The sequence below is a fragment of the Mirounga angustirostris genome, unplaced genomic scaffold (genome assembly GCF_029215605.1).
Source record: "Mirounga angustirostris isolate CCGP_5_RB_7025 unplaced genomic scaffold, mMirAng1.0.hap1 SCAF_11, whole genome shotgun sequence".
NCBI classification, from domain to species: Eukaryota; Metazoa; Chordata; class Mammalia; order Carnivora; family Phocidae; genus Mirounga; species Mirounga angustirostris.
The window spans coordinates 16,310,032-16,325,344 of NW_026991719.1; the positions used below are offsets into that span (position 1 = coordinate 16,310,032).

The 15,313-nt window shown below is 36.1% G+C and overlaps 1 protein-coding gene across 11 annotated transcripts in view; it reads right to left on the minus strand.

The window, feature by feature from the left end:
• Positions 1-15,313, minus strand: part of RPS6KA3 (ribosomal protein S6 kinase A3) — a 116,113-nt gene that overhangs the window by 76,188 nt on the left and 24,612 nt on the right. For 4 of the 11 annotated variants that reach the window (XM_064573864.1, XM_045875762.3, XM_064573863.1 and 1 more), the window contains exons 2-4: positions 15,123-15,216; positions 14,101-14,137; positions 8,457-8,513 (exon numbers count right to left, since the gene is read on the minus strand). In XM_064573864.1, the coding sequence (XP_064429934.1) occupies positions 8,457-8,498 (42 nt within the window). In that variant the 5' untranslated portion in view covers positions 8,499-8,513; positions 14,101-14,137; positions 15,123-15,216. Of the gene's footprint in view, positions 1-8,456; positions 8,514-14,100; positions 14,202-15,122; positions 15,217-15,313 lie in introns of all 11 variants that reach the window. The other 7 variants (XM_064573862.1, XM_045875772.3, XM_064573861.1 and 4 more) reach the window with 3 other exon arrangements.

Consider the following 15,313-nt stretch of genomic DNA (forward strand, 5'->3'; position numbering starts at 1 on the left):
CAGTTGGTTTTAAAATTTGCTTTCTTTTTGCCTACAAATTCTTCTCACTCTGCCTCTTAAGTGAATTTTCAGTACTCCAACCTATTGGATAATTCATCACTTCTATTTTTTTCCCCTGGAGACAGCTTTCCTGGAATCATCTGTCTGCTTCAATCTGGACTGAGTACTCTCTAAGCCTACTGAATGAACTAGTCTTCTGAAGCACCCTTTATTCATCACAATGTGAAGGAACTTTCTTCATTGTGCTTATAAATGTTGGATCCTTTGTTGCCTGAATCTCATGTCTTTTTCTTGTTAACAACCATCTCATGTTGGCAGAGCCCACTTTCCAGCGACTTCCTAAAAATAGGTATATGTCTGAAAATATCTTGGTTGAAAATCATTTTCACTAAGCACTTCAAAGGCATTGCTCCTTGTCTTCTAACTTCCAATGTTGAAATGTTTGATATTATTTTTACACCCTGTCCTTTATATATTTTAAAAATCTCTTAAAAGCTTGTCTTAGCCTGCTTGGGCTGCTATAACAGAATACCATACACTAAGTCATTTATGATAAACAGTAGAAATGTATTTGTCAAAGTTCTGGAGCCTAGGAAGTCCAAATCCAAATCACCAGCAGATTTGGTGTCTGGTGAGAATCTGTTTCCTGGTTCATAGACAGTTATCTTCTTGCTGTGTCTTCACATGGCAGAAGGGACAAGGGAGCTCTCTTGGGTCTCTTTTATAAGGGCACTAATCCTATTTATGAGGCATCTGCCCTCATGACCTAACTACCTCCCAAAGGCCCCACCTCCAAACACCACTACATCAAGGATTAGGCTCCAACATATAAATTTTGTGGGGAGACACATTCAGTCCAATAAAACTTCTAGGGTTTTGTATCACTGGTGCTTGATAATTCACAATAATGATTCTTCTTGAGAGTAGGTGTTTTGTTTGTTTGTTTTCATTAACAGGCTTTCAGTAGGCCATTTTAATCTAGCAACTCACAGTCCTCATATTAGGGAAAATTTTTTTTTGGTATTTTAGTACTCCATCTAATCTAAGAGCATGATTATCACTATACCATTATAGAAGAAAATGCAGCCAATTAAAATGTGTCACACCATTGGCTTTAACAAACATTTCGATTTCAGAAATATTAAAATGTGGGAAAAAAACAAATATGATATTTCTTTCCTAGTTTCTTCCTTTCCATTTCCCTGTTGTCTCTGGAATTCCTATTAAGTAGATGTTAGATTGCTTCTTTCTTTTTCTCTCCTATTTTCTATCTCTTTCTCTTACTCCGTTTTTTTTTTGAGATTTCCTTAACATTAGCTTTTAAATATTCTACTAAAATGTAGAACATTCCTATCCCGTTTTTAATTTTCTGATTAAAAAAATAGCATCCTACTCTTATTTTAGCATATTAATTTTGTCTTTTAACACTCAGAAGGTAATAATTTAACTTTTCTTTTTCCTTTTTACTGCACTGTCTGTTCCTTCAAGAGCTTATTCTTTCATTTGGAAGCCTTTCTCAAATGTCCAGTGATATTTGGCTTTTCAGTTATACTTAAGAGTGAGACACTGAGAAGTAGACCACATGTTCTGGAGCTTGTCAACTGTTAGGCTTTTTTGGTAGGTTAATTGGCCAAATGGCCTTTACATTGAAGATCTCCTAAATGTCTGTTTCTAAAGGTCTTTTATCAGGGACCATTCAATTTCTTCACGAAAGAAAGCTTTACTTTTCTGCCGGGAAGATATGGTCCTGGTTGGTGTAATGGGCTTTCACTTTATCTCCTTGTTTCTAGCCCACTGCCTCACATCACTTCCTACTATACCTGGGGTTCCCCAAGTCTGGAGCTATTCTGATTCATTTTTCTCTAAAAAATACCCCCATCTCTTCCAGGGGTGGGAGAGAGGAGAGAGTGAGGGCTGTTTATACTGACATTCAACCACTCTCTGTTTTCAGCCCCATGCCATTCCTCCACTTTCCTGGTGAATGAGGTACCTGGTGACCTCATTCTTGAGCTCTTCTGGAGCTGTGAGGGCAATAAATAAGGCATGCTTCCTGCTGCTATACCCCTCTAAAAGCACTTAGGTCCTTTAACTTCCTCTTGTTATGACTCTTTTATCTACTTTTCACATTTCTATGTTGTGGTTCAAATTACACAAGTCTTCTAATTTAAAGATCACGTTTCTGTTTCTTATTCTCCTTGATATTTTGGGTGATTATTTACCAGAAGAGAAGAAGACAAAAACAACTTTATTTTGCCATTTAAAGACTGCAAGTTTGGGGCGCCTGGGTGGCTCAGTCGTTAAGCGTCTGCCTTCGGCTCAGGTCATGATCCCAGGGTCCTGGGATCGAGCCCCGCATTGGGCTCCCTGCTCCGCGGGAAGCCTGCTTCTCCCTCTCCCATTCCCCCTGCTTGTATTCCCTCTTTCGCTGTGTCTCTCTCTGTCAAATAAATAAATAAAATCTTAAAAAAAAAAAAAAAAGACTGCAAGTTTCCCTCATATGCTTTTGTATCTCCAACAACCTAGCAGAGTTCTTGGCACCTAACAGAAATTCGTTAAGTGCTTGGTTAATGAATGACTAGCTGTAGTCAGAGTTCAGACTAAGCTGCTGAAACAAAAAGACCCCAAAATGTAATGGCTCAAACAAGATAAGTGCCTTTTTTTTTTCTCATGGAGCAGTCCATAGGTAAGAGGGTAAATTAGGGTGAAGAGGTATCACACGATCATTAGGTCAATAAAGGACCCAGGTGTCTTCTCTCTTGTTACTCTCCATCCATCCTACAGTCTTGTTGTGGTCAAAACTGGCTATTCATCATACTCTGTGTTCTAGCCCATTAAAAAGTGGCCAATCAGGGCGCCTGGGTGGCTCAGTTGGTTAAGTGACTGCCTTCGGCTCAGGTCATGATCCTGGAGTCCCTGGATCGAGTCCCGCATCGGGCTCCCTGCTCGGCAGGGAGTCTGCTTCTCCCTCTGACCCTCCCCCCTCTCATTCTCTCTCTCGCAAATAAATAAAATCTTAAAAAAAAAAAAGAAAAAGTGGCCAATCAACCTACAAGAAAGCCTACTAGTTGACAAGCTCCATACATACAACTATCATCTCACAGTTTCTATGGGCCAAGAATCTGGGCTAACAAACATGTGAGCTTGGAAGAAGAACCTTTTTCCATCAAGGTTCAGATGAAACCTAGCCCTGGCCAACTCCTTCACTGCAGTCTGTGAGAGAACCTGAACCAAAGGACCCCGTTAAGCTGTGCCCAGATTAATGACCCACAGAAACTGTGAGATAAGAAATGTATGTTGTTGGGGCGCCTGGGTGGCTCAGTTGGTTAAGCGACTGCCTTCGGCTCAGGTCACGATCCCAGGGTCCTGGGATCGAGTCCCACATCAGGCTCCCTGCTCTGTGGGAAGCCTGCTTCTCCCTCTCCCACTCCCCCTGCTTGTGTTCCCTCTCTCGCTGTGTCTCTCTCTGTCAAATAAATAAATAAAATCTTTAAAAAAAAAAAAAAGAAATGTATGTTGTTTTAAGCTACTAAGTCTGAGGTAATTTGATATGCATCAAATAGATAACTAATGAACATCTCAACTTTTGTTATTTAAATTATCAGTAATTGACAAAATGAAAACTTTTAGCTGTACATTAAAGGCAAATACAATTTAAAAGTATAAGGCTAATATATATTTTGACAATCTTTTGGATTTAACACCATCAATGAAATAGTAAATATTAGGCTTTTTATACTCAATCCTAATTCCTATAATCTGGAATGATCTGCTCAACAACTTCACCCACATTGCTAGTAATACTGTAGTCCTGTACCTTTTTTTTCTTCTCTTTTTTTTTTTTTTTGGAGAGAGTGTGAGCTAATGAGTGAGTGTGGGTGGAGGGGGAGGGGGAGAGGAAGGGGGACAGCTCCCCGTGTGGAGCTCGATGTAGGGCTCGATATTACAACCCCGTCCTGCACCTTTTCAACCTGGTTATAAAATGCAATTTTCTTCCAGATGTAATGTTACTAATGTCATGAGTACTCTGAAAGAAAGTATGAGCCATATAATACCACAATGGAAAATGTTTCTAGGCTACAGAGAGAATAAAAAATTTGAAGGTTTTCCTTCCAAAGAAATTGTTACCTAAGAAAAACAGGTAACTGGTGGCAGAAAAATCAGTATTAATGCTTACTGTTTGTTTTTATGTTTGCTTAAATGCTAATAAATATATACTCCAGATGAATGAAACAGAATGCCTCAAATGGCCTGGGAGGTACAGAAATCTAGACTAAATGTCAAGGTAACCTCAGGCACAGGTCCCATGCTTGGGCCCCATTATGCATTCATTTAATTAACAAGGACTTATTGAATACCTACTGGATACTGGATATAAAACAAGGAATAAGTCAGACATGGTCAAGCTCACAGTTTAGTAGGGAATAAGTAAATAAGTAATGGAATCTAATGTGGTATTCCCATTTAGGGTTCTCATAGGCTGCTATGGTAGCACAAAGGAAAAACGCTTAACTCAAAGCGGAAATGGAACTGGTAGTTGTGCCAGGAAGATGTCTCAGTTGAAGTGATATCAAACTTGGACCTGAATGATGATTGGCAGTTAACTGGAAGGGGTACTAGGGGAAAAGAATTCTGAGAGAGGGAGTATTACCTATGAAGGCCTAGGAACAAAAGAAAACCTGATGCATTGGAGTGACCGCACTTTCAGGAGGGGGTTGAGGAGTAAAGCTGGGGAGGATACAGAGAAGTACACAAAGACCTTATTATAAAGGGCCTGATAGGTCACACTGCAGTGTTTGGGCTTCATTTAAAGGAAGCACAAAACTACTGAAGGATTTTAAGAAGATTATAATGATCTCACTCTTCCATAACTGACAAAATGTTCATGACAATTTGATTTCTGAAAACTTTCCAAATATGTTAAAAAGCATATAGAAACATTTAACATATTTTAAAGATTATTTATTTGATCTTTATTTATTTGAGAGAGAGAGAGAGAGAGAGAGAGTGCGCACACGAGCAGGGGGAGGGGCAGAGGGAAAGGGAGAAGAAGCAGACTCCCCGCTGAGCAGGGAGACCTATATAGGTCTTAATCCCAGGACCCTGGGATTATGACCTGAGCCAAAGGCAGATGCTTAACTGAGTGAGCCGCCCAGGTGCCCCAACATTTAACATTTTTATGTATTAGCAATAATCAGAAGACAGCAGAAAAGAAATCCCATTGCAATATAACAAAAACTATAAAATACCCATGAATTATCTTTTTTTCTTTTTAAAGATTTTATTTTATTTATCTGAGAGAGAGAGAGCACAAGAGGGGGTAGGGTCAGAGGGAGAAGCAGACTCCCCGCTGAGCAGGGAGCCCAATGCGGGACTCGATCCGGGGACTCCGGGATCATGAACCTGAGCCAAAGGCAGTCACTTAACCAACTGAGCCACCCAGGTGTCCCCACCATGAATTATCTTTTTTTTTTTTTAAAGATTTTATTTATTTATTTGAGAGAGAGAAGGAGAGACAGAGAGCACGAGAGGGAAGAGGGTCAGACGGAGAAGCAGACCCCCCGCTGAGCAGGGAGCCCGATGCGGGACTCGATCCTGGGACTCCAGGATCATGACCTGAGCTGAAGGCAGTCGCTTAACCAACTGAGCCACCCAGGCGCCCCAGATTTATCTTAATAAATTAATGTACAAAACTATATGTAAGAAACCATAAAATTTTGATAAAGGATATAAAAGAATGTCAGAATAAATGTTTTGGGGATGTGAAGACTCAACATTATTAAAATAATTTTCTTCATGTTAATTAGCAAATATAATGGAATTTTTATAAAATCCCAGTAACTTTTTCAGAAGTACTTGATAAATTCATTGTAAAGTTTATCTGGAAGATGCAAAGACCACAATTTTGGGGGGAAAAAAAAAGGTGGGAGGGCTTGCCTTGCTACATATAAAAAACATATAATAAAAGCACAGTAATTGAAAATGTATGTGAAGTCAAGACACTCAGGGATGCTATGGGTTGAACTGTGTCTTCCAAAAGGTACGTTCAATTTCTAATCCCAGTACCTGTGAGTGTGATCTTTTTTGAACACAGGGTCTTTGTAGATTCAATAATATTAAGATGGAGGTCATACGGGAGTAAGGTGGGCCCTAATCCAGTAACTGGTATCCTTATGTGAAGAAGGAAATTTGGACATGGAGACACATAAGGAAAATGCCATGTGACAACGGAGGTAAAGAATGGAGTGATGTGGCCCAAGGAATGCCAAGGACTGCTGGCAGCTACCAGAAGCTGGAAAAAACAAGGAAAGATCCCCTCCCAGAGCCTTCAAAGAGCATGGCTCTGTGGACACAGATTTTGGTGTCCTCCTGACTGTGAGATAATAAATTTCTGTTATTTTAAGCCACCCAGTTTGTAGTATTTTGTTAGGGCAGCCTAGGAAACTAACACAAGGAGAATATGGCAATTTTATATATGATAAAAGAGAAATCTCGAATAAGTTGAATAGGTTTTATTTGTTCAGTAAGTAGAGATTAGGACAACAAGCAATTTGGAAGAAGTTAGATTTCTATGTCATAATGGGTACTACAATTCCAAGTAGACCACAGATCTAAATGTAAAACACAAAACTATAGAGGTGGTAGATGAAAATTTAAGAGGTTATTTTTATAACCTTGGTGCAGGGAAGGATCTTCTAACCCAAAACACAAAACCCAGAAGCCAGATCTGACCATTTAAAAATGAAAACTTCTGTATACAAACAATGAAAGACAACATAATCAATGTTAAAAAATAGGGAGAAAATATTTGCAAGATACATTAAAGACATCGAGTTAATATCCAGGATATATATGATCACACAGACCCCAAGGAGATAAGCAACCAAAAACACAAAGGCCAGTAATACATGGATACTCAACTTCATTAATAATCAAATGAGATGCAAACTGAAATGAGAAAGTATTATTTATTTAGAGTGGCTCGAATGAAAAATAATTTCTAATAATACCCAGTGTTGAATAGGGTATGGTTGAACAGGTACTTTCATACAGTAACATTTTTACAACCTTTTTGGTTTGGAGAGCAATTGGCAATGTCTATTGAAATTTTTTATTTTTTTTTTTAAAATATTTATTTAAGTAATCTCTATACCCAATGTGAGGCTCAAACTCACGATCCTGAGATTAAGAGTTGCATGCTCTTCTGACTGAGCCAACCAGGTGCTCCTTATGTCTATTGAGATTTAAATGTTCATACCCTTTGTTATAGCACATCCTTCTCTAAAACTATATCCTACTGAAACACAAGTTCACAAAAATAAATAGGGGGAAATTCCATTAAGTGTAGGACATGCATAAAATAGAGTATCATGCAACAGGGGTGCCTGGATGGCTCAGTCGGTTAAGTGTCCGACTCTTGGTTTCGGCTCAGCTCATGACCTCAAGGTCCTGAGATGGAGCCCCATGTGGGGCTCTGTGCTCAGCACGGAGTCTGCCTGTCCCTCTCCCTCTGCTCTTCCCCACTGTCTTCCCCTGCTCTCTCTCTCTCAAATAAACAAATAAAATCTAAAAAAAATAGAGTATCATGCAACAATTTAAAAAGAAGATCTACATGTACTGTCATAAAAAGATGTTCTAGACTTTAAGTGAAAAGAGCAAGTTGGAGAATATATATTTTGTAAATACCAGTAATAACTATCTTACGTACAGAATAAAATGAAGATACTAACTGTGCTAACAATGGATATCTTAAAGGTAGGAAAATTTATTAATTCATTTATGTAATGTTTAATGAGTGTCTGTTATGTGCCATTCACTGGTCTTGGTGCTGGGGACTTAGAAGTGAATAAAAAAACAAGATGAGGAAATAGCGAACATTCATCTTCTATGTTAAATACTTCTATAAAGTATCACCTTTATATTTTTGTCTCTAATAAATCTATGTTTAGTTTGATTTTTAAAAAAAATAACCTTTAAGTGGGCACCTAGGTGGCTCAGTTGGTTAAGCATGTGCCTTTGGCTCAGGTCATGATCCCAAGGTCCTGGGATGGAGCCCCTCATGGGGCTCCCTGCTCAGTGGGGAGTCTACTTGTCCCCCTCCCTCCCCAACCCCTGCTCGTGCTCTCTCTCAAATAAATCAATAAAATCTTTAAAAAATAAGCTTTAAGGTACTAATGAAAAACTTTCAACAATATAAAGCAATTTGTTTTATCATTCTCTTAAAATCAGTCTTATTAAACAGTTTTTTAAAATGGCATAGCATATTCAAGACTATATTTTGGTAAAATTAATGTGAAAGCATCAACAAGTTTCTAATACCGTAAGATCATTACTTTGCTCAGTTTAAAAATAAGAATCCTTAAAAAAAATAAAAAATAAAAAATAAATAAAAATAAGAATCCTTAAATTCTATGGTATCTGATTTATCTATATCCCTTATGATACAGTATTTTACTTACAGTTTGTGGATTAATCTCCTCCTCTCCCATAGGTTCATCCATAATTTGCTGTCCATTCTGTGAAAAGCACAGCAAGTAGAAAGTTACCAACACAGATTTCACATCAGTTAAAGTTAAATGAAGGCAGACAAAACAAAATCACATGGGAATATTTTCACCCCTACAGGGTTCTAATGAAGTACCAAATCACCATATAAGTATGTAGTTGCCAATATGCAACAGGTTGTGCTTTAAAAGTTAACTATAAAAACATTTTCCATGGAAATAATATAATAAATGATGATTACCTTTCCAGGTGAGCCCTTGAGATTATTTTAATAGTTAAATGCATTACAAATGGTGTTATTTAAACCTCACTGAACATCATTTACAATACTTTCTTTGGCAAAACACATTCTAAATTCCAACTCCACTGATTAATCAGATGCATAAAACATTTAAATGTCAAAAATAAAATTATCGAAGTATTAGAAGAAAATATAGGTAAATAATATTTATGGGGTAAGGAGGGTGGAAATCATAAAGGAAAAAAATGACATTTGAATCGATAAAAGTTTAAAATGTCATCTGTCAGACAAAAAAGATAAAAGACAAATTGATTACAAAAAAAGCAACATATGACAAAGGGTTGGTATCCTCAATACATAAAGAACTTTGTTTTACAAACCTGTAAGAAAAAATGATGAACCTCAACAGAAATGAGCAATAAGGGAAAAAAGAGTTCAGCCTTAGTACTAATCAAACAAATGCATTTAACCGGAAGATACCTTTGCCTTTCAAACTGGTAATGATTAACAGAAAAAATAACACCCAGCACTAATATGAGTATGGGGAAAAGAGCACTCAGGATATACTGCTGGAGAAAGTATAAATCAGCACAACCTTTCAGGAAGGTAATCTAAGTCTGTATTAAAACAAGTGTGCAAAGATGTACATACAAGAATGCTCACCATAACTTTTTCCAAAAAGAACTCCAAATTGGAAACCTAAATTCTTAACAATAGAGAACTAGTTAAATATATGATGGTACATTCATATAATGGAATACTATACAGTCATTAAAAATGATAATAAAGATGTAAATTTATTGACATGGAAAGACAGTCACATGTAATAAGTGAAAAAGCAGTTTACAAAAAAATATGGATTGTAATGATCCCATTTTAAATAAATATATACATATTTCAATGTATATATTTGTATGGGAAAAACTCTGTAAGGATATACAGCAAAATGTTAACAGTGGCTATTTCTGGGTGGTAGAATTTTAGACAATTTAAAATATGTTTGTTTTTGCATATTTGAATGTTCTAATGTATCTACAATGAATATGTATTATTTGTGTAATAACAAAACAAAACAAAACCAGAAGTCAAGAACACAAGGTCTTCTCTAGTTACTTCAATGGAAAAAGGAGTAAATGTCCTTGACCACTTGTCTATTCAACAAATGTAGAAGGATCTAAGCTAACCATCTTTGGAGCATTACCAACTGAAAAATAAAAGGCAGCCCACTCATCCCACATGAGGCAGATGCTCTGAATTTGAACTCTCTCTACTCTCTAAATCCCTATTTATCCATCCATTCATCCACCCATTTCATTTCATTCATGCTATGTTCTAGGCACCAAGCTGTAGATGAACGGTTAATAAAACATGGCCCCCAACCTAGAGATCTATCCTAGAGGATCTCACAGGTCTACTGACTTGTAAAAAGAGTACCTTTCATTTTCAAACACTCATAGAGTATGTTCCTAGGTTAGGGAATGCCTATACAATATTACAAAGCACAGAAATGGTGCTAAAATGCAGAAAAGGGGAGGCAGTTATAAAATCTTTATTATCCTAAGACACTTTCAGAGACTATAGTATTGCCCACTTCTATGGTAAGGACTCAAATAACTCCAGGAGACATCTTTCTCCCAAAAGCCACAACCATTTATTCAACTGAATACTGATCATTTTTATCCAAACATCACAGACAAACCTTAAACTAGCTCTTAAGAACACTAGCTTTGGAGTCAGACACCTAGACTCAAATTTCTGCTCTTACACTAAGTATGAAGCCTTGGACAAGTTATTGAAACTAAGCTGTAGCTTCTTCGTATGAGAAGTAGAGACTTAAAAGTCTCATCTTCAGAGAGTTGTGGTAAAGACTAAGTGAGATAAGTGATATAAAACTCTAAGCACAGTGCCTGACACTTAGTAAACAATCAATGGTAGCCATTTTAATTATATCCAAAATTCAGTCACCCCTTTTATGGCTCACTAATCTGCTACTTCTCCTATATTTGCTATCTTAGTGAATGGTACCATCATTCATCTAGTAGTACAAACTAGATTTTCTCATTAATTGGTCAGCAGAGTTCTCTTTCTATAACACAGATCTGTTGAATGGCTCCCAATTATTTGACTTTTAGAACCCTTCATCTAACTGAGCTACAATTACACTTTCCATGGGAATATAATTTGAGAACCATCTGCTCCTTGCAATTTTCAATGTAATACAAAGCAAGAATTACAACTAATAACTTACTTTTAAGGCCAACTGGTATAGTAGAAACAGCACTAAACTTGGAAGGTAGACCAGGGATAGAGTCCTAGGTCTGCCACTTATAAGCTTTATTATTTTGGGCAATTCAGACTGTCTCCTAGCCTATTATCTTATCTTTTCAAAATGAAGATACTTGCCCTGTCTATCCAAAGGGTTAATGTTAGACTCAAAACTGAGATAACTTAAAAGAAGTACTTTAAATCATAAAGCACTGTACCAATGCAAATTACTATTATTAAGGTGAGGTAGCTTCATGAGGATAAAATAATACTCCATAAAGTCCTTTTAATCTTGGAATCAAAACATTTAGGATTGGTAAGGGATCTTGAAAGTCTTTCATTCCAAATAAACATCATATGCTTCAGTTCTTTTTTTGCCATTCTCACCTAGATTTGAACACTATCAGGACATGAATGTACTACCTCACCAGGCAGCCTAGATAAAATTCTTCACTATATAGTAATTTTCCTCAGCTACAAATTCCCTTTAGTAGGATTACTAATATATGATGACTAACTTGCCTGTATTCTATCTGTACAATAACTGGAAGTAAATCTACACCTACTACTGTAAACCATCCTGAGTCTGTTCTTTACTAGCCAACTCAAGTTCCTTCAAACATTCCTTTCAGATAGATGAGACCACCTTCTTTTCTGAGCATGCACCCAATTCATCTTAAAAGGTAGTATACAGAACTGCATTCAATTAATATTGCAGCCTTGATATGACCAATGAAGAGTAAAGAGCGTATCACCTCCCTTGTCCTAGATAATAAACTTATATTAATGCAGTTCACATATGCATTATTTTTGAAATGCCCAAAACACATTGCTGAATCATACTAAATTTTCTGTTGATTAAATCCTTGCCTTCTTCATACTGCAACTAAGCCCTGTATACTTGCTGGTACACTTACTCTCATGAATAAAGCCTTAAATTTTAAGTTTTTGATTCATCTTTTTCTAGTTCTGATCCTCTATAGGATTGCTACGGCCTCTATAAAAAAGATTCTGAATCTGCTAATCAGCCTCTTCGCTATTTTCATCTTCATGTAATCCATAAATCTTATATTTCTATTCTAAAAAATTCACCCAGCCAATTAACAGTAATATACTAACAAAGCAATCTGAAAAAAAAAATTAAGTGAAACATGATCTAAAGGTAGTTTATGCTCTACCTTTTGCAAAAATATCTACTTCCTTTCTGAGTTTAGGAAAGATTGAAAATTTTGAACAATTTAATTTATTTAAGGAAGAAAATATAAAAGCCAACATTATCCTACATATTGGTGAAGCTTTACAAAAATTTACTTTAAAAAGCACTTTTACTTCAATCCTTTCATCAAAACAAGGATTCAAATATTACCTACTAGAAATGAGCATAATTACTCATGCAGCTAGTAAGTTTCCTTTTTGAAAAATGACTCCTGGCTTCACTAGAGATTAGGTTACATGGGCCATCAGTCTGACTTGATACTGCAATTTCTATAGTTTCAAAAGTTCAAGGAATAGTACCTATTAAATAAGAAAACTTACTGAATTTTAAGAAACAGATAGAAAAAACATATGGTCTGCATCTCACTAGTACCAGGTTTAAACCCCAGCTCTGTCACTTACTGCTATAGTTACCTGGCCTTGGGTAAGTTACTCAACATTCTGAGCCTCAGTCTCTTCATCTGTAAGATGCACATAATATCTACCTCACAGGGATGTTGTACTTAAATGGATCCACCAAAGGATAGTAGATGCTCAGTAAATGCTACTTTCTGTTCCCTCTCTTTTGCCTGAATTGTGTAATATATACATTTCTACAGTTAACTTCTAGAGACATAATGCAATGAAGAAGTACAGGAGAGTGCTGAGATACTTGTTTTGCTACTTAATACAGCCAATTTCCCACCAACCAGGGTGAAAGAGATCATTCATAAGTGTAGTATATTTTTATACAATGTGGCCAAAGAATGAGTACAGACAAAAAAGAATAGTTTAAAAGTGAGGCAAATGTATTTATCCTCTCTCATCCCACCATTATGCCTTCCAGCCAAAAAACTGCAGAGCTTGGCAGATTGTACATATGCAAATATTATGTGAAATACTGGAAAAGGTTAGGAAATGCTAATCATGCTTTACTCTGTTAGTCTGAAATGTGTAAAAGTCAAAAATAAGAATAAAGTACAATATGGGTCTCATCAGAACAAATCAGACAAAGGAGACTGTTAGCCTGCATTTCAGCAGGAATTGTTTTCAAAATAACTTCTAAGGTTGTGGAATGAAATTATCACTAAAATCATCTTTCTGTTTTAAAAAGGATGAACAATTAAAAAAAAAGATCAAACCAGTAATTCTGAACCAAGGTTTCAGGACTTCTAGAGTATTCCCAAGTATTTTAAGGAAAATTCTCAAATGTTAAAAATAAGAATATTTTACTAAATAAAAATTTCGTTTTAAGCAACTTTATTAAACAGATTGTTTTGTTGTAATGGTATGTTACAACAATGCACATTTCTAGGTTGCTATTTGATACCTTTGAAGAAAGTATAAAATACATTAAAAAAATGCTTTGAGTCCAGCAGGAGATCATCATGTACAAGTATACTAGAACTAAAAAAATCATCTGTGACTGATGATATGCTACCTTGAGATTACTAGGAAATATCATCTACTGACATCCTCCTACATAGGAATGAAATATACATATGAACACTGGGAGAAAAGAATTCTTTACAGAGAATAACAGCCTGAAATAATAGGAAAGGAGGAGGAAAAGAAAGGGTCCAGAGGCCTGGTGTACTAATTTGGAGACCAGGTTGTAGGAATGAGCAAGGACCGTATTTTTTTTAACCACCCTCAAGTTTCCACAAGTATTATTTGCCTTCCAAACTCCCTGAAATCAGCAGTGGCTCTCCTGCCCAAAGCATATGCAATAGGAGTCCCATGAAGCTGCTGAGGATGAGGCATGAGAAACCTCTCTTGAATTTCAGTTCAGATACCATCAAATTGTTCAGAATCCAAAAAATCTTCTATGCAATCACATTGAAACAATAAGAAACAAGCATTTTATATTCTTAATAAGGAATGTATATAATCCTTACCAATATGACAGGATTAAGAATCAGCTCCTCATTTATCCTAAGGAAATATCAGAGATGTGCATAAAGACTTATGTACAGTGATATTCATCATACTCATTATACTGAAAAATAGAAAACAATCTAAATGACCAACAGGGGACTGGTTAAATAAATCATAACACATCTATTCATATGTAGGAATACTATGCAATGGTTAAAATAAGGGCCTCAAAAAATTAATGATGCAAAAATATGCTTGTAATGTATTAAATTAAAAAGGATACAAAACTATACAGCACGACCCAATTTTGTGCCCCCCCCAACATGTGTGTATGTAACTGGAAAAATATATATCAAATCTTATCAGTAGTTACCTGGGTCATAGGATTTTCTTCTTGTACTGTATTTTCAAAATTATATGCATTTATTATTTATTATTTTTATAATGAGGAAAAAATGCAATCAATATAATTGGAAAAATCCATTATTTCTAGTTAAGTTGCCCTTATGGGTTGCTTTGCTATTCCTCAAGCAACTGAAGGCCTGCTAGTACTCAAGACTGTTCTATTTTCTAGACTAGGGTAGAAATGACCTCTGGTTATATATCTATGTTTTTAAGTTTTAGAGGACCCTTTCAGAAGCTTTTTTTTCCTGTATAGTCCTGTGGTTGTGGCCTCGGAAAATAGATACACTTTAGGCCTGAAACCACCTTATGTTTTTTGGAGTGTACCCCTAAGGGGAATTCTGCTTATGAAACAGGAGTATGTTGAGGTAAGAATAAAGAAATGAAAACACAGTAGCCAAAATTAAATCTGCATTGTGAATAGCAAATATTAGAATCGACACTGCAGAAAACGGAATCCATGCCACAGAGGACAAACTTGAATAAATGAAAAAAAATGAAAGAAAAGATTAAAAAACTATGGAGGACAGACATAGAAATAATCTATGAATAACAGATGTTCCTAAAGAAAAAAAAAAAACAGAGCATTTTAATCAATCAAAAGTATAAGAAAACTTTCCAGTTCTGAAAAAAAAAATACCTGAGACTGGAGACTGAGAAGGTTCAACAGAGATCATCAACACCAAGACATATCCTGGCAAATGTTTTTAAATTTCAAGGATAAAGATATAATCCTACAAGCATACAAGCAGAAAAAAATAGGTTATTTTCAAAGGAACTAAAATCAGAATGACCTCAGATTTTTCCTCTGCAACAATAAAATGCCAGAAG